At 38.2% G+C, this 26,557-nt stretch overlaps 1 protein-coding gene across 1 annotated transcript; it reads left to right on the top strand.

The window, feature by feature from the left end:
• The first annotated feature begins 9,562 nt into the window (after positions 1–9,562).
• LOC147335300 (uncharacterized) lies at positions 9,563–22,048 on the top strand. Its single transcript, XM_086277787.1, has 30 exons — positions 9,563–9,735; positions 9,904–9,975; positions 10,616–10,681; positions 11,208–11,249; positions 11,696–11,752; positions 11,858–13,003; positions 13,152–13,271; positions 13,370–13,459; positions 13,598–13,660; positions 14,193–14,252; positions 14,366–14,401; positions 14,500–14,556; positions 14,651–14,701; positions 14,782–14,850; positions 15,195–15,260; positions 15,342–15,449; positions 15,581–15,640; positions 15,743–15,808; positions 15,922–15,975; positions 16,094–16,147; positions 17,338–17,400; positions 17,601–17,711; positions 17,802–17,900; positions 18,002–18,061; positions 18,146–18,214; positions 18,970–19,038; positions 19,162–19,201; positions 19,303–19,357; positions 19,978–20,323; positions 20,496–22,048. The coding sequence occupies exons 1-30, from the start codon at positions 9,718–9,720 to the stop codon at positions 20,898–20,900; spliced, it is 3,672 nt and encodes a 1,223-aa protein (XP_086133913.1). The 5' UTR covers positions 9,563–9,717; the 3' UTR covers positions 20,901–22,048.
• The last annotated feature ends 4,509 nt before the right edge of the window (positions 22,049–26,557 follow it).

The raw sequence follows: 26,557 nt of genomic DNA, 5'->3' as shown, positions 1-26,557 counted from the left end.
GGTTAAATGAGGGCAGGAGATACCCCAGTGGAACCATAAAGTAGATTAGACTCTCTTCCACTTTTACATTCCCACCCATGTCTCTGCTCCTCTCCACCTTCTTTATGGCGTCTGTAATGTTTTCTTTAAAAAAACTTAACACACTGTATCTGGCTACGAAGTGTTTGTGAATTCTGCTGGGTGAATCACTGCTGTGGTTCTCAGTGTGCTGTTTGGAGACTCTATAAGTGACCTGAATTTGGTCACAGTAAAGCTGAACAGACTTGAGTGCATTTTTCAAATCATCCAAAGCTTGACTGATGCAGTCTCGACTCTGAGCCCTGTTTTGCTGCTTCAGAGTTGTAAAAGCTCGGTTGTAATATGCAATAGCCCCCCAGCAGGGGTCTTGCTCTGTGGCTTTAGTGTACATGTCGATGCTCTCTGCAAAGTTCCCCTTTTCGCGTAAGTCATTACCAAAGCCAATGTAGTGGTAAAGATTAGAAGAGGGTGATTCTCTTTGCCTGAGTTTTAGCCTGGCTGCGTCCAGGTCTCGCTTTAGTCTGCCTTTCAATTCCTCAGTAGAGTCTTTGGCATTGAAGCTTGTGAGTAGCCACATACCCCAAAACTCATTCAGAGCAGACAAATCTGAAGCTGCTGGCTTGTTGTTGCTGCTTTTGTACAAATCATCAAGTTCATCCAGATACTGATTGAAGAGCTCCTCCTTCTTCTTTATGTTTGGGATGTCAGACTCCAAGTAGCTTGATAGTTTGTGAGCCACTGAGCTCTCTCGGCCATCTTTAGCCAAGTTTATTTCTGGCTCTGACTTTAGAGTCAAAATTTGTTCCAGTATTGAAGACATGTCTTCAAATCGTTTATTATTGGGGCTTTTTTGATACATCTTAATCTGTTTCACAAAAAGATGTTGGTTAAGTTTAGTTAAATTCAGTGAATCATCCATTAAAGAGAAAAGGTTCCTTGTTAAAAGCAGCATTTGAACTGGATCTGACAGATGACTAGAAGAGATGATGAGCTGAGCAGATCCTGGAGCTCCTTGTCTGGCACTGCGACCAAAAGCCTGCGCCTCCACACGAGCGTTCTCAGGGAGGAACGTCTGCACAACAAACAAACCTCCAGCTCTCTTTACTTCTTCAGTAATCTGAAGGTCAGTCCCACGACCTGCGAGGTTTGTTGCAATTATAACTTCTCCTGCTTTAAGCTCCTTGGAAAAGATTGAACTATTGTCCATGTTGTTGTTTATATAAAGACTTTTCTCTTTGACTTTATCACCTAGAGCTTGGTGGATAATGTTTGCGCGATTGATGGTCTCACAGATGACCAGCGCAGCTCTTGGATCCCTGTATGATGTGCGCGTTGTTTGTGCAATGACAGCATGACAGATTTTTTCAACCCATTCTTCTTCACTGCTCACGACCACGCCTTCAACCTCAAACAGCTTCCTGCGTTTGAATGAAGGGATCTGACAGGTTTTGATACCATCATAGATTTTCTGCAGAGTCTTAGTTTCCACTTGTTTGCCAAGAGTCCCAGACATCCCATAGATCTGATTGCCATACTTCTGAAGCAAGCCAACATTGGACATGTAGTTTGTTATGGCTGTCATGTCACTCAGCTTTGACTCGTGCTTCATTTCAAGAAACTGTTGTAGTCCATCACTCCATTTCATGCAGTTTTCAACAACACCTGTGCAGCTGTAGTCTACAGGCACTATCCCATGTTTCTCTATGACATATTCATGATCCTTTGTCATGGTTTGTGCATAGAATGCATTTTTAATCCAAACATTTAATTTCGATTTGACCAGATCTGAAAAGAATCCTGGGACATAGCAGATGATTTCAGCTAGGCTCAGTTCACATGGAGTAAAGCGCAGTGCACTTCTTACTTCTTCTTCTGCAGCTCTCAGTGCAGTGCTTTCATCAGAGTACATGTACTGACAGAGGCCGCCACTGGATAAAAGCAGTGACACTCTTTGTGCTTCCCCATCTTCACCTTCTGCCTCTTTGTTAAGTTCCTCTATTGTGCCACTGCTGTTTATGCAGTACAGAGCAAAGTGGCAGGATGGGAATCTCTGTTCTACTCTGTTAAAGAACTCAGCCAGCTCCTTAACAGTAACACTACTGTTGACACTTAGTAGAGTTAAGGAGCCTTGACTCTTTCTTAAGTTCTCGACTGAGCCGTTCGTCAGTATGCCTGTGTCTTCAGCTATCTGAAAAGTAATAAAACCATCATCTTCACCCTTTATGCTTTCAAGCGCAACCTGACAACACAGGTGTTTTGGCCCTACAACTGTTTTTGTATCAATCTTACCGTACTGGTTAACAGTGTTCCATATGAAAGCCAGGAGTGGGTTGAGATGCTGCAAAGCAGGCATGTCGCTGCTTAAATAGACCATATGATGCCACTTGTCCAACATCAGTGAATCCACTTCATCCACTATTGCACACTGAAATGTTCTCTGCCCAAGTATGTCCTCCCTGTGAAAGTGGTGTCTAAGCCAGTCACCAGCAAACTGTTCAGCAGTGCCATAAACAACTTTACACTCATAGCACTTTTTTAATTCTTCATTTAATTTGTTTGTGTTGCAGTCTACGCTGATCTTCAGAAGTTTATAAAATCTTTGCCATTCCCCAAAATCTCTTTCTGCAAGAACTGATGAACTTGACATGATGTCTACTTTTTCACCTCTCAGAGCTCTGAAAGCAGCAAACATGGCCACTATACAGGACTTGCCCTCCCCAGTCCCAACCTGAATTAACCGCCCTGTTTTTGAAAGAGCCATGAGACACCAGCTCACCATCTGTGTCAGTCGTGGCTTATATTTAAACGTTTTTTCCACTGCCCAACAGAGCTTCTGCAAGGTGTTTTTCAATTCCCCCCTCTCAGAATCATCATTGCGATCCTTTTTATCAAATGTTGATACAATGTCTTTGACGTCTTCTAGAAGTCCATCAACCTGGTTCAAATGTTCTTGGCGGATTTCATCAAGTATTTCATCCAGGGTCTTCTCTTTGTCTTCAGCCAAAAACTTCTTTAAGGTTTCATCTGTTATACTTTCATCTTGGACAAGATCCAGAAGTGTCTTTTTACCATTATGTCCGTCTTTCTTTTCAAGTTCCTTTGACTTTTCACCATTGTATTTCCAACGTGGAGAAATATAATGAATCTCTATGCAATGCAACATTTTTATCATCCATGACACTAGATTTTTTAATTTGTCATTTGTTGATTTTTCATATCGTTTCAGAAGAGCTTTGAACAAGTCACTGACTTCCTTTGGGCCCCACTTAATGTTTGTAACCAGACTGTCCAGCTTCTTGAGGAGAAGCTCCTCATCATTATCCATTTTCGGAAAAGAAGTAGAAAAATCTGGTCAGAAAAGAACTTAAAAGGTTGAGGTTATCTCTCTGAAATGAAAAGAGCTGCAGTCATTCTCAACATTGCATATTGTGAAGTGACAATCAAAAACTAAAACCTGCAACAAATTTAGCAGTTTTTTGTATTTTACGTAATATAGTTTGTCTGATACTCGCCTGTTAACGAGATGTGAACACAGTCGACTTGTGTGTGTCAACTCCTCAGATCAACTGATCAACTCTTTATTTAGTTTGTTTTACTTTCTCTTTCACCTGCCTACAAGGGAATTTCCTGCAATTCCCACCTTTATGATGCATTTAGTGTAATTTATTTACCTTCAAACTGTGTCCTTCAAATACAAAGAAGCAGATCTTGAGGAACCAAAAAATGTATTTTATTTGCTACTTAAAAACTCATCTACAAAAAAGTCTATATGTAAAGTCTATATTTTTGCCACAGCAAAACTTTTATCTGCATTTGAAAACAATACTTTCAAATCACATCTCTCTCTCTCTCTCTCTCTCTCTCTCTCTCATATGGTGGTTTTAAAAAGGGAATAAAGCTTTCATAATCATTTTATTTATTCGCTTTATTTATCTGCTTCATCCTTTCTAGACTTGGTACCCTTCAGGTCAGGGCATTGTAACTTTAACTAGACACCGCAGGCGTTGCCTGTTTGGAAAGAGTCATGCCACATCTTTGGCAAACTTGTTTGTCTGCAGCAGAGGCGGAGCCAGACATTTGAAACACCCGGGGCTTAGCCTTAAAGGGTAGTATGCATGTGGGATTTTTTTTTTTTTTTTTTTTTGGGGGGGGGGGTTAGAAATGACTGAAAGATTAATTGGCTCTGTTTTGAGTTTTGTTCAAAAAAGAATGACTTCATATAGGGAAAAATATATATCAAATATGCAGGACACCTTGAACTAGTTTTTTAATTAAGCAGCAAGGCAGAACAAAATCGGGGCTGTATCAAGACACAGGGACTAAACCCCAATTCAACCAGACCCAGAACTGATCCAGAATTAAAACAGGACTACAACAGTTCAAAATCAGGACTACTGAGGACTTAACCAAGACAGAACCAGAATCAGAACTAGATGATAGGAGCACTAAAAATCATCATAGACCTGCACTACACTTATTTTTTAATTCTACCAAAGAACACTATTTAGATTGAGAAAAGTTTATATAATTATTCAGCCTTGTTGTGCAAACAAGCCTGCATAACTTAGTAAATATAGAATTTGAAAAATAACAAACCTAAAAAGAAACACTAGGTACGAGATACATGAGGACCTATGATACGGTGATACTTTTGGTAAACAACCATTTGACTAACATGTGTGTCTCACCTGCTCTTGTTCATCTCTGTTCTGTCCTCATTCTCCATCTCCCTCTCTCTCCCTCTTTGTTCCTCTCTCTCCCTCTCTGCTCCTCTCTCTCCCTCTTTGTGCTGACAATCATCAAATATACAGTTGAAACCAGATATTTACTCTTCAGATAAAAACACTTTTTTAATTGTAACATCAAATCAGACTAAATGTTTATTTTTTTTTAGATTGATAAATATAAAAACATAGAAACTGTCTGTATTTCTTAATTGCAAATGGCACCAAATTGTATTCAAACTTGAGCCACACTTATGGAGCTCCACAGTTCTTTTCCTGGTGTTTTGGTTGACATCTCTTGATTTTCCCATGTCACAGAAACAGGCTCTGTGTTTTGCCTTATATGCATCCACAGGTGTGCCACCAATTTACTCACATGGACTCTACGAACCTATCAGAAGCTTCTTCAGCTCAGAATGGAATCGTCTGGAGTTTTCTTATAAATTAACAATAAACTTAGTGTATATGTGCTCCTAAATTTGATGAAAGTGATAAAAAATAGACAGCTCTGTCTCTCTTTATTCTGACATTTAACTAATTCAAAAGATGTTTCAATATTTATCTAAAACAAAAGTTTACTCTAAATTGATGTTGTACAGAAAAAATGTTTTATGTTTTCTCCCTAAAGTGTAAATATCTGGTTACAAATGTGAATATCCTGCTGTGTCCTGAAATCCCTCTTGTTTTGCATAGAAATATACTGAACAACATACAAAGCATAATATATAAAATAACATTTACCTGAGTTTTTTCTTTGAAAGAAGCCTCTAATGTCCATTCTTATATTTCAGTACATAACTGAAACCGATTTAGTCGGGGAGGGTAAGAACTGAAAATATGAAATAAAGACACGTAAGCTAAGACTCTCTAAAAAAATAGCATTTGTTCGGCTTTTCATTTCGCCATTTGTTGATTCACTCGAAGAGCAAGTAACGTAATATTGGTCAAGTGATCAGTTTGATATCAATCTTTGGTGATGCACCGTCATATTTACATTATTTGGACGGTACGAATGATTTTCTTTGGTACCTGGTCAAACTTAAGCTCTCCTTAGTATGGCTGGCTCCGTCTCTCCAACAGCGCACTCACAGGCAGCAGCTGCCCCGCCCTCTCGCTCAGTCGCTTAGTGCCTGAGCTCGGATCATACCAATATCAGGGGGGGATTCACGCACAGTCGTAAATTCCCACAGTGTGCACTATGTGCTTCGAATATTGTGTGTACTTTTTGTTTTATACAGTTGTCAGCCAGGCATCTAACTATGAAAAAATTACACTCCAAAAGACCCCGGGCTTCTGACAAAACAACCCGGGCTTAAGCCCAGTAAGCCACCCCCACGCTCCGCCCCTGGTCTGCAGTAAGTAAAGTTGGGCGATTGGAGGAATATATAAACTATCGATTTATTTATTAAGAGCGATTTATTTTCCCATGAGTAAGCTAATAATGTTGGTTGAAGCTAAGAGAAGCAGTCAACATAAAAAGTAATAGCGCTGTTTTGACAGCACCCTCTTCCTCGTCAGAGTGCGCAAAATGTAGCGATTGATATAAAATTGATTACGATTACAATTGAGTTATAATCCAAAAAGTAGCTTTAATAATACTGAAAGAAACAAGAGAAGAAGGTAAAATATTCCCTCCAAACCAAACTTATAAATTCTAAACGAGCAAATCAGTCGTGCATGATTACATTGCTCCGCCCATCAAAAGTCACCTGAGTGAATATATCACCTATCGTAATTTAATGGGCTGACGATTGTCGGTTGGAAAACTGTTACATATCACCCAACCTTCGTCTGCAGAATGAATTTCATCATATGTGTTACACATGTGTGTAAAATACATGTTATTTTAACATGTGTAGGTTTTTTCCATCCCTTTGACAATCATGGATTTTCTTGATAGCAAACTATCAAGTCTAAAACACTTTATGCTCTGATTAACTGATGCAAGCATTTTTAATTTAATATGATTAAACATTGAATCAGATCTAAATCCCTATAACTATTACAATCAATCAATTATAACTATGAACATGCTCCTATAGCATAACAGAAACATGGGTTCCCTTAGGGGTCAAACACTCATGGGCAATGATTTTTTTCTGCACATACTATTTTGGGCTTTTCCCTGTACGTGTATCTGATATGCCTCTCGCTTGTGAAATATTTAATCTTCAGAACCTCTTTAACTGTCCCGAAAGTGGACTGTGAAGAATGTTCACAGCAAAAATGCATAATTAACATCGTCAGAGTTGAACCCTTCAGATGCATTTTTAATATGTCCATGATATTTTAGATATGGTTGGACATATAAGAGTTCTATAATAATAAATAAGAGTTAGATATTCAGCCTCAGACTTTTCTACTTAACACTTCTAGAACTTATTGCTCTGTAGGGCAGGACATGGTGACTATAAACAGCCTGCCTGTTTGGCTAAAGTCATGTCACTTCTTGGAAGGCTTGATTGTTTGTAGAACGAATGGCACGATACAAATCATTGGTTTTATGGTTTTTCTTTCATTTCTTTGACACTGTAACAGTTTCTCTGTAGCAAGTATTAAGCCTAAATCAATTTGTCTGTCGTAGACTGGCAGAGCACAGTAGAAATTATTATTAGCAGACTAAACAGAGGGGAAAAGGCAGTAACCACAGAGTGAGCATTTGACATTTGAGCAATTTCAATAGTGGCATTCATGACACATGAATAGAGTTCATACCTGGCCTCAGGTATGCTTTTATCTCCTCAATGTGTTGAGCTGGTGCTAATTGGCCACACCTAGTCAGGTGTGGATGAAAGCATACCTGAGGCAGGCTTTTCAGGGAGCTCACTAGTCTTTGCCTTGGTGGCACCAGCCAGTTCAGACAGCAGGCTATGGCATAGCAGGCTGGCTGAAATGACTGGTGCAGAGGAGTGTAACAGCTGGTGAAAATATGCTTTTCTAGCATGCTTAAACATATCATTTTTAGATGTAAATAACAACAGTATGACTACCTTTTGAACAGTATTTACTTTAGATGGTCTATCAAAGTTGGAGAAATCAGTTCTCAGACTTTCAGTTTAACACTTCTTGGACTTACTGCTCTGCAGGGCAGGACATGATAGCCATAAAATACAGGTAATTCCAGCTTGGATAAAGTCATGCCATGTTTTGCCAAGTTTCTTTGTTTGTCTGTGGAAAGAATTGCATGATGTGTTTCAATGGTTTTCCTTTCATTCTTTAAAAGTATTTAATTTATTGGTATTGGGCCAAAAATAGTTGATCCTATGGTTAACTGATACAAGCATTTCTTTGTAGCTTTTGATTAAACATTATAAGCCACGTGTTAATTATTATGAATAATTGTGTTGTTTAGCTAGATTTTTGAAAGAAATCCATTTATAAAGTCTCTGTATTATTTTAGGAAGTTTACTCATGTATAGAGAAACTTCTGGTGGCATTTTACTGTTTGTTTACAATGAACTGAATAAATGATACAGGCATACAAACAAAAAAGGACAGTAGCACGAGCCAACCAGAACCATCACTGCTCATGTTGTGTCTTTTAATGAATGTGCTGGACAACACTACACAGCATTGTCTTTGGGATGGAGGAAGAGTAACACCTGTGTGAGAAAGAGCACACAAAACTTAAAAGATCCTATAAAGATTATGTATTAGAAAATAAAGAGTTACATTTGAATATGCTGTGTGTTGACATGCATGTGTGTCGGTGAAGCTGTTAGTTTCCAGTCCGTATTTAGAGTGGGCGTGGGAGAAGATTGAAAAGCTGATGAGCTTTTGAGCTGTCTGCGAGCTTGGTCTAATGAGTCATTTCAGTTGAACTTCCTGTTTGAAGGTTTTGCAGAGGCAAGCAGGTGTCAGCACATTTTACAGTCGCACATACACTTTGTTATGCTGTATTTTACAGTTTTCCCATACAAATAAGACCATTTCTCACAATCAGATTATACAGATCTTCTATAGAGCTTCTGGCATTGTTAAACTAAGAATCCAGTGTCTTCAGTCAGCAAAGGAGGCAAATCTTAATATTCTCCCTGAGTGGCCACATACTGCTATTCTTTGACATGACCAAAGCCCTGGAGTAACAAGGGGCTCTGGACATGAGGATTGCTTTTGTTCATATGGGTTCACTACTTATATAACAGTTCAACTGAAGAAGAAGATATGATGTATTTCCTGTTATGCATTTCCAAATCTGAACAATAAATTGTTATTCAGTCAGTCTGCGTCTGCTTTCATGCCATTTGTTACACATTAGAGAGCTTTGTTGTTTTCAAAGTAGGTGTCATAAATAACAATACACCGTCACGTCCGCCTGGTTAAGCTGGGAGAGGATAACCGGTCGGTTCGCACTGCAGCTAAAAAAACATCAAGAAGAAAAGCAGCTACGACAAGCCGGCCGAACAGGTAAGAGACCGGAAATTTACCTTCAAAGTAATTGTGAAAAAACGGCTCTTAATTTAAACAAATTCAGAAGCATAATTTTTAGCTGTGGTTGCTCAACCTTGACATGAAAGAGCGATCAAAGGACAATAACAACGGGAAATTAAACAGGTGCTATCAAGTTGTTATTATCGTTATTATTATTATTATTATTATTATTATTATTATTATTATTATTATTGCATTCTTGACTTTTTAAATGGCCGTGACAAAATTAAAGCATTAAAATATAATGTGTAGAGGTCTAAGGCACTCTTAAGCCGTGAATTTTGGTGTTATTTGGGCTTCAAGTGGACGGAACAAGAATCGCATGTGCAGAAAATCCTCTTATTTTGAAAATCCTCAGACCGGCCGACCTGTCACGGGTGAGTGAGACTCAGAGCTAATTATAAACGCCACTCCAGTAGGTCCAGAGGAGCTGCTGCGTTTAAATGTAACAGAAAGTTGATTGTGTAAAGGATAACTCACACAGGTGGGGAAACACATACCGGTTCACCTTCAACATCAAAAAAATTAACCAGTTTTGCTCATCATGAGGGAAGATGCGGCTGTGAGTATTAAAGAATTTCAAGTAAATAGCGAGTAATCAGTGTGAGACTGTTGCAAGCTAATTAGAATGTGCAGGCTGACGCTTTGCGGAGGTTTAACACTTTCCATTGTCAGAAACTGCAGCTTCATTGTTGGTAATCAGTTACTTTGATTTGTTTGAATATTGTAGGAAAATATCGAGGGAGGGGACGAACACGGAGAGGCGACAACATCAGAAGCTGCATCTGGAGAGAGACGACGTGTGAGTACTTAAAAGTGCACTACTCAATGAACCACTCAAAATATACTACAGTTTTCACATTATGTCCTCAGACTGGTAAGCACTCTCTCTTCATGGTTTCATGTGTCATCGCCAGTTTCCCTGTACTGCTGCTGGCATGTTGTGCTGTTTTTGTTCAGGCAAACGAACTAGATTGACATACCCAGAATATCAAGATGCCTCCTGTCATGCGTGCCTTTTGCACAGCAAAGCTAATTTTGTGCGATCACTGCTGTTGGACTCTTCTCAATCACAAACATACATTGATTCATTTAATTTCTAAACACGAGATTCTACAGGAGGAGTAGGCTTACCGGATTTCATTTTAAAGTAGATGTTGCGTAACTTCTTTATGTCATGCAACAGTCTAGTCTAAATGTAAAGCTGCTTTTAAGCCTCTACATACTGTATGTACTGTGAATTAAAAGTAAAAGAAGAACCTTCTGCAGGAATACATCCTTAAGTCTCAGAAAGTTACATGTAGCTATTTTGTTTAGATAATCATTATCATTTTAACTGCAATCTGAAAATATTCCATTGATACCAAACTATCACTGGTATTGTACTCGCTGGCTCACAACAAAGAAAAGTGGACCATAATCCATGCATGTTATCTTTACAGAGTATTGCGGAACTGCAGAATATGCTGAAAAGAGTTCCCCAGAGTCCTTTCCATAATCGGTACAAGGTGAGCAGACACACAAATGCACGCTCTTGCTTTCTATCTACAATCCATACTTTCTTTGGAGGAAGAAGCGAGGGGGGTGTCAGAATTTCAGGTTGTCTAAAAATTTTGACATAACAACTAAAGTTCGGTGTGTGGTTGTTTTTTTTTTTTTTTTGTTTTTTTTTTGTTATATTCTCCAAAGTTTAAATGAGAAAGTTACAATTTGTGACAACCTGAAATTCTGACTAATGAATGGAAAAAAAACCCCCAAAAAACACAGAGGGTAGAAAGCAGTTTTTCACTTACACAGAACTGCAGGTTGTGTAAAATTTGCCTCTGTCATACTTGTGAGTTATGGTTTAAACGGCACCAAAATACGAGTTAGTGTTTAATGGACAGGTGTGGAAGTGCATGTCACATGCCTGGAAAAGTGTATTTACTGATTAGCATTTCAGGCAACAAACACATGATACGTCCTGATAATGTCATTATGTAAACACTTCACTCCAGAAATCTCTTTTTAGTGTCAGTGACTTTTTGCCCACAGGGTGGTGAGTGGTCAGATGTGACTGACAACGTTGAACCACAGGTGAGTTTGTGAGATTGTGTTAATTCAAACTCATCTTTGTGTTTTTAGAAGACCTCCTCTTCTGTCTGTGTCACAGGTTAAAGCTGCACCCTTTGTCTAATCACGCTGTTGTCAAGAGATCTTGTCTGACTGGACTTTTCTATTAATAAAGTGCCTTGTCAGCATGTTGTAGCGTTTAATCTTAGACTGTCATTAAAAGAAGCATTTCTTAGCGATGCTTTCCAAATGACTTTGCGAGAGGAACGATTCTGGTGTGTGGCCATTGAAATATTAAGAAAAGATCAATTGTGGGCGATACTGAAGCAACTAAAGTTAAACTTGGCATAAATACTACCCTGCCACCATGAAACAATCTGTGTAATTGTTTGAGGAACATTTCCTGTTAAGCCCTGAGATGTTTTTGCATGACATGACTAAAATCACTTCCTTTTCTCTCCTTTTAAAAGACGAATGGAGTCAATGGGAGTTCTTCCAGGATGAACCCTTTCTATGCATATTACTTGGTATGTACATTACACTGATTTCATGCTTTTAAACCCAGATGACAACATCACGTTTTTGTTTTAGTTTTTTGTTTTTTAAAGAATAATCTTGTGCCCCACTATCAGGAAAACAAAGGTGACATAACAGAGGACAAAAGAAAGAAAACTTCGGAGAGCGTCGACTGTGATTCCCTTTTTGTGTCTCCACCTGACTTTCAGAGCGATCTTCCCTCTGAAAATAGGACTGAGGAAAATGGAGGCATGTTTCCTGAACCCAAGAACAACCTGTTCAAAAGCCAAAATGACAACAATGACCAAGACCTCTTCCACAGATCAGCACCAAGTCATAATGCAACTGTTAATGGTTTTCATGATGTGACCCTGAACTCTCCAAACTTATTTAAAGCAACTCCGGCTCAGGGGCAGAACCTCTCTAAGAGTTTTCCAACCAGAAGCTCTGACCTCTTTAAAGGCGAAGAGGACTATCTTTTCCAGGCTGATAAAAAGGAAGATTTGTTCGAAACTGCATGGGCTAAGAAGGCGGACCCTTTTGATAAAGCTGCCAGTACATTTGTAGACCCATTCACATCTCCTTTAAATAAGGAGGATGATTTGTTCCAGACTCCAAAATCTACTGTGGCAAATCCATTTTATACTGCCACTGAGAAGGCGGATGATCTGTTTCAGTCACCACAGCCATTTTACACAGCCCCAACCAAAGAAACTGATTTATTTCAGGCAGATTCAACAAAGAAAGACAAACAAGATACTAAAGAGAAGGAACTTGTTGGCTTGTCTTTTAAAGAAGACTTGAGTGCGTTTTCCACTTCATCGACGAATTCAGTTGATCCATTCGCAAGCCCGATCACAAAGGATTTATTCCAAGATGTCTCCAGTTTGGGTGACCCATTTGGTTCCACTCCCTTTACAAAATATGACCCTTTCCAGGATGTTTCTAGTGGGACCCCAGACATTTTTCAGCGACTTCCATCACAGAGAAGGGCCTCCAAAAATATTGCCTCAGATTCCTCATACTCTTCTCTTAACAGTCCTTCAGAATTGAAATTGGATGTGCCAGACGCATCATCTTCACATGTATTTAAAAAATCAAAAGCTCCGCCACCAGTTCCACCAAAGCCTTTCCAAAAGCCACAAGAGATTACCTTGACAACTCCTCGGGGAACCAAGCATGACATTCTTCAGCCGACCCCCATCATTCAGGCCGGGGATCTGTCTGACTCGCCCAGCCAATCTCCAAGTAGAATGAGCAACGTATGTAACAACCATCATTCATTATCTGTACATTCAAGTGTGCTGTGATGAAGTTCCCTTTGTGCAGTAGGTTGTATATCAGCAGCAAAGTTTAACTCTGATTTGTACGACATGCGCCTGATAGCTTCTTTTATAATCAATTTCGCAGATGCAGTCTTTTAAACGTCCGCCGAAGCCGCTTCCTCGAACTCGACATCGAAGGCCAGAACGGCCACCACAGCCAGAAAAGCCACTAAAACCAGAAATGGCACCACAGTTGGAATCCCCTGTAGGCTAAAAACTAAGTTTCCTCTTGTTGAGCTGACAAATATGCTGGATTTGCTTTGCTTTTAACTGCCTTCTTTGTCTCCTCGCTGCTGTGTTTAGAGTGAACCTGAACCAAGCGTACCGAAGGTCTCTCCCAAACCATCCTTCAAAAATCTAAAACCGATTACTCGCCGTAAACAAAAAACTCCGGTACGCCATGGGGTTCAAATTTCAAATTTATGTGGCTAATTGGTTTGCACAGAAGAGATTAAAACAGTAGTTTGTTTTTATGATGCTCTGAATAGGATATATTATTTTTATAAATATTTATTTATTATAATTGTGCAGGAAATGAAACCAGTGGAGCCTGAGAACTATGTTGTCTTTGAAGACATCCTGTTTATTGGGCAGGTAAGTTTCATTAATCAAATATGAGACTTTGATCACAAATTTTCCAGAGATAGCGATAAAGATGAGGACTTTCTACAGAAAGACCGAGGCGACACCGTTTATGAGATCCTATGGAAATGTTGGATGGAATGAACATTAAGACACTTTTACTACTGGATAATGTCAGTTGGCTTAATATGCATTCCATATAAAGCTACAAGACCAGTGAAGCCAAATTTTACCTTTATGACTACCAATCAATCCCATTCAAGGCAGTTTGTCTATTGGAAAATGTTATTATCGAATGATGAACTGATGCTGTATATTGACCTGATGGTAAAGAGAGACCATCTGAAATGGAAGCCAAACCTCACTGGGTGCAGGAATGTACTCTGTTTAGGGTGGATATGCATACTAAAACTAAATGGCACCACCACTGCGTCACATAAGCTCTTATGCTGTTGTTGCACAAACACATATTGTAACATGAATTATTACAAGAGGGTGGGCAGCTGGCAATATAAAGATCTGTTTTATTAACATCTTAAAACAGGAAAGGTGTGTGGAAGACTGGCCTGATGACAGTCCTCAGCTAGACCCAAACTTCAAACCTGTAAGAACACATTTCTTAAAATTGACCTTGGAGAACATCATGAACTCATGTCTAATCAAAATTATGCTAAAAACATTCAAGCTACTAAACCTGTGATATTTTTTTTCCCCTAGTCAGGAACACTGAGACTGCGAAGGGAGTCGCTGAAGGTCAGCCACCGTTCGTTATTTGACTAGCTTTTATTTATTTTTTTTTTTAATCGTTATTTTAAACCAAAAAGTAGCTAAAAGTCAAATATTTTCTTTAGGCAATGGCCGATTCTGATGGAGGAAGTAGTGAAGATGGGAGTCACAGCAAGAGCAAGGTATCATCGATCTCATTTTATTCATTGTTACACATTCCCGGCTGTTTTACATCCTATGTCTTGCATGTAGCTTCACCTCCAGTATTTCTTATAGAAAAAGAACAAGGCATTCAGAATGTCCCACTTGTCCAGGAGAGGGTCAAAGGTACGCTACGAAAAACCGTTTCCCTGCTTCTTTCTGTGTGACTGTTTGTCATTTTAATGCCAAGGATTCTCACTTTTTAGAGCAAATCTCCCGATGTCATAAATAATGGGAAGAGCAACACGCTGCCCCTCACGACTAAAGCGTCCAAGGTAACACTAGATTGTCCAAATTCTCTGTGGTTGTGCAATATTAAAGGATAAAACTGGGGAAAAAATGGGAAAACATTATTCTTGGAAGAACAAATAAAATGATCAATGCTTTGAGAAATGGTTCAAGTGGGAAACATTCCTGTGTCTCGGGTGATCTGTGCCTTTCAAATGCTAGGCGAATCTGTAAACCACTACACTCCCAATAGTTTAACTATAAAACTTTAAGGAAATTCTAAAGTAATAAATATTAATAAAACCTGGGCATGACATTTCGCTTCACCATAAAGTTGGTCATAATTAGATTCCTAGCGAGCACACTAATATAAGTGTCGTTCTTTTTTTAGGAACAGTTTTCAGAGCTGCAAATGTCTGCAGGAGAGTTTGAAGATAACAAGGAGATGGACTACAAAGTATAGATTATGCTCCTCCCTCTTCTAACATTTCAGTAGAATTCATAACTTTGTTCATTAACAATATGTTTTTATTACCAGAAGAAAAGTGTGAAGCCAAAGGTTGGTCACCTGTTTAGGAGACCATCTGCCAATTCCCCTGTGCTGGAGGAAAAGGACTTGAATGGACATTCACCTTATGCATCAAAGGTAGGTTGTGTGAATGAGTAGTTGGTATGGATACATTAATTTCCCCCAATCTTTGTGTAAATGCTTTGAGTTGCTGCCATGTGATTGGGGCCTGATATTTGCATTAACAATGGATAATGTGCATTTTACAGGGGGCAGCTTTGGAGCAAAGTAGTGGTGAAGAGGAGGAAGAAGGGGAAACTCATGGAGAGGTTGATGCTCTGAAATTTGTTTGCTTTTGTTATGCTTATGATAAATAACAGAGTCTGCAGACTGCCGTGCATTTTAAGAAATATGGTCTTTTCTCTCTCCAGAAAACCAAAAAGTTATTGAAAGTAAAGTTTGTGCCACGCAGAGGATTCGTCATTGCTCCAGTTAAGGTATTACACACACAGAGCACTATTTAAATTTCAGCTTTTACTGCTTTGTAAGTAAAAATCATGTAATTTGCAAAAAAACAGTTTAAAAATGTTTTAAACCATTTTCTCTTCAGACAAATGATGATTCAAAGGGAGCTCATGGTTATACACCTCATAAAGGCTCAAAGGTAGGAGTGTGTAAACTAGGACTCCTGTAGTTTGGACGTTGCATGTGAAGTTGCTCAAATGTGGTATTTGTGGTATGAAGGCATATCACATTCTTGAAACTGTTGTTTTTCCATGTAGGAGAAATCACATGACGGAGCTTTTGGTGCACATGGCTACACACCTGATAAGAAGGTAACAGTCAGATTTGGCTTGCATAAACCTGTCTTCTATAACTCGGTGTCCTGTTTATAACCAGTTTGCTCACCCTTTAAAAAGGGCGAAGCAACAGAGTTAGCATGGTTTTGTTTTTAAGCACTTTTTATAGTCGAATGAAAATAAGTAAATGGGTACATCAAAAAGATGTATTCTTGACTAACCTAATTGTCATTATTTATAATATGTTTAGTTTTTGTAATGAATTACTATTATTGATTACATTCCATATTAATTGCTATTTAGAAACCTTGTAGTTTGAAATGGCATTTGATGTAATGAAGCCTTGTAATCACTCTGCCCACCAATATTGTCATATTGTGACATTAACATCAGAACTGATAAATGAAATTATCACATGGATGGGAAATTCAAACTGCAAGCTTACCAGGAGTTGTACCAATGAAAGGGAAATATTTTCTTCTATCTTACGATAATACATAGATTCTGTTTGCCTGCAATTAAGAGTTGCGCAATAAAATTTGACACATATTTTGGCTCCTTGAAAATTATCTATAATGTGACAATTATCTTATCACATTATGTCTTCATGTTGCCAAGCAACCACCTACCTACCAACGGGCTTAACCCGTATTCTTTATAGCATTGTATGATATTATTTCACAATGCTAAGATGTTGTTTATAGCCACAAAATTAGGACGATGCCTCCTATGACACGTGTTGTTGCCTAGCAACCACCTGACAATGGACTAAAATCACAGACCAAATAATACTGCGCCATGAGCATGTACTAGTGTTATTGAATGCATGAGTTAAATGTGACTCAATGAACCCACCTTAAATCTTAATAGGACAAGTTTGCTTTGTTTTGATTGGCCGTCGTTCATTTCATACTTTACAGATGAGTGTGTCCTCGAAAGTTTAAAAAGATTATTGGATTATGCAAACTCAAGTTATTGGTTTCCTCTGAAGGGGAAAAATACGGCTTCTGTATCGCCTTTAGTAGCTTTTTGTATGCTTTGTGAATGATTTGTCCTCAGCAGGATTTAGTTACAGCTTTAAGGGTGAATTCATAACAGATTGAATATTCAGGAATTTTATTATAATATTTTTGCTCTGAGTAATACTATCTGGATTCAGGATGGGGAGTAATGAGTTTTTGATTTCTGATTTTCATAAAGTTTCTTCTTTTCTTAATCTGATAAAGACCAGCTGGTGTGCAGAGGAGCTAGAAAATGAAGAGCTAAATGAAATGGAGGACTGCAAACCGGTATTTTAGATTTTTTTTTAATTTTTTTTAAATTTAAAATTTCTCAAATTTGTGTTTTGTAACATTACCATTAAAATCTTTGAAACAAGGTATTTATTTTTTTTGCCGAGTGACTTGTAAATTGATTCTGATCTATTCGTGCTGTTAAATACATCTTTGTGCCGTCACCATGACAAATAAAATAGTTTTTTCCCTGCTAGAAAAAAGCAAAACCTAAACCTCCCCTTCCTGTGCCACGAAAAGCTAAGACAGCCAATGGACAGAGTGAACTAATCGGATTCAGCTACCACACACCCCGGCATGCATCAAGTGTATGTTTATCTTACAATCATTAGCATAACACACTATTGCTAACACTTATTGAGCTTTGGGTTTCATTTATTTACTTCCTGCTTCTGCAGAATGTGTTTGCTGAGGACTACACGACAGACAGAGATTTCACGAGTCCCGGAGAGATGTATGATGAAGATAAACAGGATGAAGTGGACTTCTACAAACCGGTACTCATTTCACTTTGATTTACTTCTACTGCTTTCTTTTGCCATCATGTAATATATGACTGAAAAATACTTGTTGTTTTTTTTTTCTCCCCTGCCAACAGAAAAAGGCCTCAAAACTTCAAAAGTCGCCCAAAAAAGTCCCCAAAAAACTGAAACATAAGGTTTGCTAAACTTTGCAGGAGTTTTTCTTATTGCTGTCTGGTCTTCAGGTACAAGACCGCATCATTACTCTGTCTGTTTCATAGAACAAAGCCACACATGCAGAGAGTGAAGATCCACCAGGAGCTGGTGACTACCTATCAGAGGCTGCTAGGGTGAGTTCACAACTTTTAACATGAAAAAAACCTAAATGTTACAAAAGTACTTTGACTTATACAGCAATGAATAGTCTGTCCATAATCCTTATCTAATCACACCAGTATTGATGTCCTAATAAGAAGCATTTACTTCCTCTCAGGTTATTCTGGAATGTGATACACATTCTTGACTTGGCTTTGAGTTTGATAACAACTTCAGGCTCAGTTAAAACATTTTCCATCGAATCATCTTCATGGAGAATTTTACCTTTAAATAATCTTTAAATTAACAATGCTGTCATGATAAACTTGGAACACATATCAGTGCTGGGTACAGCATTGTTACCAGTTTTACTATTTTACACTAATAACTCTGTTCTAAACCTGATTTAGTAAATGAAGAGTGTGTTGCTGTGACAGAACCAAAGCCTAAAACAGGATCAAACAAACTGTTCTGAGTGATTTCCTTTCCTTAAGAACATTTTGTCGTTATTTATACATGGCAAACTTTCGTTTCTCAGTCGTCGGCTGCTTTTTGACAATGAAATGTTTTGTTCCCCACTGCTGCCTTCGTTCTGTTTCTCTCTGAACCACATTCCTTTGACATGCGGCCAGACTGGTTTAGTTGCATAGTCTGACACACCAACTACAACTTGATATGTGCAAGGGCTCAGCTTGTTTTGATAAGTCATGTATGAATGTGTGCTGCAGAGACTTGTTGACTCAATCACTGGTTTGTTTTTGGTCACGTCCACCCCTCCTTTCCAATTTAGGCAGAGTGGCGGGCTGCTCAGATGGATGAGCAGGCTTTGGCAGATAATGAGAATGAAGATGAGGATGGGGTCAGTCTTTGGGGTTTTTTTCTGTTCTTTTTTTTTTTTTTTTTTTAAACACTGCAGATACTCTATTTTAAACAGGCTTGTTTACTGATCTTTCAAGTAAACTGTCACACTTCATTTTCACAGGACACTGATAGTTTGATGGAGTGGTGGAACACAGTGGAGCGTGAGTCACAATCAGACTTGTTCACATTGAAATAAAGGAAGCTAACACTTTGACATATCTTCAAAGCTTAAATAACACCTCTTGCTTGTTTTGCATTACAGAATGGGACGAGGTGGCATCAGACGATGAGGAGATAGTCATGAAAGATGAATCAAAGTACGTGCAGTAATTTGCAGCTTGATACCAGAAGTTAATGTTGTGGTAATCTGTCATTCAGTAAATAAGTACGAACCCCTCCTTTTTAAAAAAAATTTTTTTCCAGGCAAATGGGAAATGGGTGCAGTGCTTATTTTGTTTTTTTTTGTTTTTTTTAAATGTTCAAAAACGTGTGGAAATACAGTAGATAAGGTGAACTAGTTTGTAATGTGATTGAAAGTTAATTATCAGGTATTGGCCACCTTTATTCTTTATAATAGACTGAACTCTCTTAATGAAGCTTTCTTATAAAAGTGCTTCTTTGCCCCGTTGGCTGCCTTCTGCTCTGTTCCCTGACATTTTGATCCCATTGATGTCATTTTGATTTTAAGGCCACATTACATGCCATGTGTTGTGAATCATTTTGGTGGTGCAAAATTATGCCTGGAAAAAATAGCATTGCCTGTCAAATCTATGATATTGGTTCACTTACATTCTGGCTAAACTGGAAGCCAGGAAAATTGGCCTCTTCAGGCCAGGTCAGCAGACAAGCTGATGGGATCCCAGATGTTATTTTATCAAGAACCCGATTTTAACTCGCTGCTTCCAATTCTCTGCTTTGGCTCTCGATTACTTCCCAGGTCGTTCACCATATTGGCAGACAAGGTTCATCGAGGCCTGCGTGTATTCAACAAGGTCTTCACAGAGCGAGCCGAGGTCCTTTGGCAGGACATCATCAAGCTCCACGCCATTGCTGACGACATCAACGAGTTCCACCAGAAAGCCAAGATTGCTGGGATCACTGGTGGCACCACCACAGCTGTGGGCGGTGTGACAGCTATTGCTGGTTTAGCTCTGGCACCCTTCACTTTTGGCGCCTCTCTGGTAATTACAGCTATAGGTGTGGGTGTGGCGACAGCTGGAGGAATAACTTCGGCCTCTGCAGCCATCTCGGACAATGTTAACAACATGCAGGACCAGAAGAAGGTAAGCTGTAGTTTTATAAAGCGCAGTGCTGTAGATTACTTGGAAACTTCTCAGAGCAGTGTTTTTACTTTTCATTTGAGGATTTAATGCAACTTTTTTGTAAAAGTTAAAACTGAATATCACGTCTCATCTCATGCTTGAACCTGCCTTTTTCTTTTCTGACTCTCTTTAGGTTGAGATAGTGCTGCAAGAGTATGAGACTCACCTGCTGGACATCAACAAAATCCTCCACTTTGTCAATGAGGGCTTGTACAAACTGCGAGGCCATCCGTTTCTCAGGTCTGGAACCCAGCATTACTCAGAGGACTGGGAGATCCGCAGGGCCGTCCAAATAATAAGCTTGGTCGACTCCCCCGTGATGCGAGCGACGGAAATGACTGACGGAGCGGTGGCCGCAGTGCAAGGACTCTTTGAAGGCATGGATGAGTTCTTCACCAAGGACTCCAGGGAGCTGAAGAAAAGCTGCAAGAAGGAGATGGTAGCTAGACTAAAAGAAGTTGCAGCCGTGCTCAATGACACAATAGTGGAACTTAACACCTTCAGAGAGGAGCTTCAGGAGGCCACTGGAAGTATTTGAGCAACTCCAGCACATTGCTACTCATTTATAAAAGATTACCAACACCCTCTCCTGGCTCACTGATCGAACTGTTGATTCATTTTGCACCTGCCTTTAAATATGAAGTTTCAGATTGGTTTATTCTATTCGAGGTACTTTGAGTAAATTACAACTGTGCTGCAAGGAGTGCAACACATGTGACGCTTGTAATGGTCACTTTGGCTGCAGACAGTACAATGCAGTTTCATGATTGACATTCCTGTCACACGTATTAAAATGTTTGCAGTGGAAGTATTAGTAGTATTGTGTTTGGTAAATTTTACTCTCGCAACTATTTTTTTTTTTTAAATTATCTGTAAGAAAAACTTTAGAAGAGCTGAACTCATTTTAGATGTTTAAAGAGAAAATGTGACAGTGCTTCATATTCACAATCAAATGTTTGGGTAATTGTAATTTATTGAATATGTTAATTTATTTTTAATATATCATTGTACTGTTCTCCTACAAACAAGCCTAAAGTTTATGAAGAGAAATAACCCATTTGCATGCGCATTATGTTTTTTGTTTTTGTTTTTGTTTTTTTTGTTTTTTTTTAAATACTGGTGATGTCACTATAATGCAGCTTTTTACTGGTGTTTTTTTTTTTTTTTTTTTTTTTTTTTTTTTTTTTGAATTATATTACATGGCATGGATTTGAGATGTTCTGTGCTGCTAGATATATTACAGATTACTATAGATTTTACTTTGTTACTTTAACATTTTCCTTTTCTGATGAGAACCCTTCTTTTATTTTTGGTAATCTGAATGAGTCTCTATATTAACTGCTATATTGAACCTAACTATGAATCAAGGAAGGCTTTAGTTTGTGAATCTTCCTGCATTAGTTTTAACCTGAGTAAGATGTGTTTGTCAAGACAGTGAAATAAAGAAATATGCTCCTGTAACACTGAAGCTTTGTCCTGTTTGGCAGATTCCTGCACTTCTGGTTGCATAAACTGAAAAGGGGTGATTGTATTGTACTGTAGACTACGCACAAATAAACTGTTATTTGTGTACTAGTTCAACAGCTAAATAATCATAAAATGTAATTATATGTAATGTAACTAGGTCTTTAAAGTAAATATTTACTTCTATAATTTGACTTGGCAAACCTAACATAAATAGACATGAAATTAGCATTAGAGCTCAGTAAGTGTATATATTATGGTAGAATTAAAGACTGGGCCCACAGTTTGACGCTAGTTTCTTCATTTTGTGTTTTGGCTGTCAAAAGCAAGTTGTTGTAAATCTATGGAAAATGTGCTTTAATTGCGTTAAAAATGAAGTCGTGAATAGAAAAAAAATACCAAAACAAATTAAAAATCAAAGAAATGAACAGGCTGTTATGTTAGTAAATAGGTTTGTAGGGTAGAGATGTGTATTAGTGAGAAGCTAGAATAAAAGGTTTGTTTGTAACATTGTAACTGAGTATTTACTGTCATAATTAAAATGCTAGAATCAATAGTTTGGGTTACAGAACTGTGATTCAAAAAAAAAAAAAGACAGTGGAGGCACTCATTTTTCACCTCATATAATCTATCCAATATCCTAAGACTCTCCTTCACAGGACAGCTAGTTTATTCCATCTTGTCTAGGTGACTGCTAATGCACACACTGAGTCATGTCTTTGTCCAAAAAATGAAAAATCAAAAAAGCATTAAAAGATTCTGCTGTTAAGAAATATCATTTAAAAGAAAGGTGAGAAGAGCACACCTTACAGGTTAAGAATGTTTTAGCCATTAGCAGCTAACAATAAGGCAACTTTAAGCTGTGAAAATCATGATTCTTAATATTTCTTAATTTCTTTAAAAAAACAACAACCACAGAGAGTAAAATATCAGAAAGTCCCTATCCAACTGATGTGAAACAAAGGTGAGTTCATATCCTGGAAACTAAAAGCAATCATTTGTATTGACAATTTCAGCTGAAAGCTTCGCAACACTGACATCAAGTGGCATTAGACACACTAAACCAGTGTGCCATTGGGTAGGTAAGGTATTTTAGAATAGAATAGAATAGAATTCAACTTTATTGTCATTGCACATGTCACAAGTACAAGGCAACAAGGAATCCAAACAGTCAGAGGCTGATGAAAGAGCATTTTAAAGTACCACGGTGACACTGCTTAATAATTGAAAAATAAAAATAAATCTCTAATGCACTTTGGGTCAAATTTCTTGTTTAAATGTTCTATAAAAAAGGAGACGTCCACACAAAAAGGTTCAAACAGTTTTCATAGTGCATGTTTGAGCTGTGTTTGATAGAAACAAATTACTTTCAATTCAATTCCATGCTATTCTGTTCAATTCATATAGCTCCAAATCACAACACTGTCGCCTAAACCTTCTTTATATTGTAAGAAAACACAGAAAAAATCAGGACAGACCCCCTGTGAGCAAGCACGTTTGGTGACAGTGGGAAGGAGAAAAAAAAATTTTAACAGGAAGAAACCTGCAGCAAAACAAGGCTCAAGTAGGAGCAGCCATCTGCCGCGACCGGTTATTAGACAATCGCACTACCATTGATTCTGTACCAACATCAGTGTTGGCAGTGATACTGTAGATATCGGATACTTCCCCCACATCTATTTGAAGATGGTGGGAAGGATAGTAGAAAGGAGAATTAGAGGCACATAAAGAAAAACAAATTATTGAGCAGTTTGAGAAAAAAAAGTCAAAATGTGGACATTACAGTTGTATCTACTGCCACAGTTGCTATGACCTCTGAGTTAGTAAAATTGTACTTCAGAATCAGTTTAAGTGACAACAAAAGACATTATTTTCCTTTTGTCCCATAAACATAAACTTGGAAAAATGCATTTGTACAAAATGAAACGTTATCAATGATTAGACATTAGAAGAGGATGTACCATTGTCACAAAATATGCGTCGCTGGCCTAGCAGTTTATCTTGAAACAAGAAATGTAATCTACTCAGTTTGATTTTTTTTCTCTCAAAGTAAAATTCTGAAGATAAAATTCAAAACAGGATTTTTTTCTACAATTAAAATTAGGACTTTAATCTCAAAATTTTGAATTTATTCTCAAAACTATCAATATTCTTCTTAATGTGGTGCTAATACTTGTTTAACAGAGAATGTTAAAAAAAGTCTTAGAAAACTAAGACTACCTTTGTAAAAAACAAACAAACAAAAACTTTAATCTAATCCTTTTTAATCCTGTGGCAATTGAAATGAAGAAAACTGCACAGTCTTAAGTTTGATGCTCCAGGCAAAACGTTAAAAAAGTTAACCATGAGTAGGCTACAGTATGTTGAGAAATAAGGGCTGAAGATTGTTGTGTAATCCTGTGGGATTAATTATGTGTTAATTAAAAAATAGGTATGACAAATGAAGAAAGGCCCACAAAGGGTGTTTATATCCAGGCCAAACAGTTTAGTGTTGCCTCTGTGGATGTTTAATGCTCAGTCAGCTCCACATTTCTGGGCACACATTCAAAACAAGCCCCAGGGAATGGGTAAACGCAAAGCCACGCCCCTTATAGGTAACACGGTGCCGCAGGTAAAAACTGGTAGAATTAATGAAAGCATGGCGTGTCACGTTCTGCCTTCTCACAGCTGTCAGGGTGTCGAGCAGTGACGCCAAGTAGCTGTTGTTGGCCAATGTGCAGCAACACTGTGCTGAAATCAGAGCACGGTGTGACTGCCATGTCGCCCCTCCCTTAATTCTGAAGAGGAAGCCCACTACTCTGCGGTGTACACGTCTGAAAACTCGTTTGTGTTGTTAGGTTAAACACAGGCCCATTTACTGGGGTCAAGCTAGCGTCCAGTTTGACAAGTACAGACGAGCGAGTCCCCACTTTGTTGTGTGTTTTGTGTGTATACTGAGTATTATGGTAAGTGACGTCGAGACCTGATTTCAAAATAAAAGCCACATTCGATTGATTAACCTTCAACATTAACAAATACATCTGCCCATAATAACAATAATCAATCCACTCTCTAACGTTAGATCCACAGGACACACCCTGGTACTCTAGTAGTACCTCGTCAATATCAAAGCTGTCTTCTTTGGGATTTCAAAGTCCTCTGAATTGAACTTTTTGAGGTATTCTTTTAATAACTTTAGTTAAAAAGAAAACTCCAGTTTCTGCATACTAATTGCAGTCTATATTAACAGTACCCTTACACTGGTACCATGTTAATATCAAATCAATCTGATTTTACATTTCAAGTAAAAGCCATTTGAATTTGCCTGTATATGAGCTACTCTTTGAGTAACTTCAGGATGCTGTTAAAAGTAAAATTCCTGTTTCCACAGACTAATTGCAGTCCATATCATCAGTAGATGATTCTCATGCTGGTATAACGTCGATCTCAAGTCAGCCTGATTTTAAAAGTAAAAGCTCTTTGAAATAACCTGTATCTGAGATACGTTTTATAATTAATGGAGGACGCTATCAAAAGGAAAATTCCTGTTTCCATTGACTAATTGCAGTCCATATCATCAATACATGCCCTTACAGTGTATCATGTCAACATCAAGTTCATCTGATTTTGGATTTCAGAGTAAAAGCCCTCAGAATTGACCTATTCTTTTAGTAACTTCAGAATGCTGTTAAAAGGAAAATTTCTGTTTCCATGGACAACAGTTCATGTCAACATATATCACATATAATCCAACAGTGGAGTCTGTAAAGGTTTTTATAACCAAAGATGGTCCACTGTGGAGCAGTTTGCCAGACAACTGCTTAGGAACAATAATAAGAATAAGAAAAAAATGTATTGATCCTAGAGGGTAATTCATATTTAATCTGATATTTGTATGAGAATTGAAAAGCCTGATGCTGTGAGTGCAAATAAGGTCTTTAGTGTCCATCTTTCCACTACCATTTCCATCGTGGTTCCAGTTACAGAGCCAGTTTTTCCCACTAGCTTTCGACGTCTCTTACCATAATACTCAGTATACACACAAAACACACAAACAAGTATGCTTCCCCAGCAGAGTGCAGCAAAGAACAGCAGACTTTCCACCACAGACTGGTAGAATACTTTCCGTGTGTTACTGCAGAGAGAGCTTAGCATTCTGAAATAAAGAGGCAGTGTTGCACCTTTTTGTAAAGTTTGTCTGTATTCAGGGACCAGTCTAGTTTGTTATCTAAGTGTAAAATTATATATTTATATATTGTCACCACCTCTATGACCACCCCAACAAACTTTGACAGGCTGGAGGGGGGCATGAATCGTCAGAAATCTATTTATTTCCTTTGTCTTAGAGGTGTTCACTATGAGGTAATTTTTGTGACTCCAATTTGTGAAGGCTTTTACAAGACCCCTGTATTCAGATTCAGACACCCACTGCAATAGCAGTGTCATCTGAGTATTTCTGGATTTGGCTAGAAAAAGAATGTGAAAAAGAATGAGGCCAGGACGGTCCCCTGTTGAGTCCCCGTGCTGCTCAATAATGTCCCAGTAACGAATTTCCTGGATCTGACAAAGAGTGGCCTTTCTGTCAAGTCGTCTATCATCCAGGAAACAAAAGAGGAATCTACTCCAATCTCTGTGAGCTTGGTTGGATGGTACTGAAAGCAAATCAACACAAATCAATTAGCCAAACTACAAGCGTAATGCCAGGTTGACCTGTAACAGTTGTTTTCTAAATTCAAAAATAATACAATTACC

The sequence above is a fragment of the Aulonocara sp. 'chitande type north' Nkhata Bay genome, linkage group LG3 (genome assembly GCF_057382095.1).
Source record: "Aulonocara sp. 'chitande type north' Nkhata Bay isolate Kocher_YH1m ecotype deep benthic linkage group LG3, A_spYH_male_GT1.1, whole genome shotgun sequence".
Lineage (NCBI taxonomy): Eukaryota > Metazoa > Chordata > Actinopteri > Cichliformes > Cichlidae > Aulonocara > Aulonocara sp. 'chitande type north' Nkhata Bay.
Note: the sequence above shows the minus strand (reverse complement) of the source record. Positions and strands in the feature narration are given on the sequence as shown.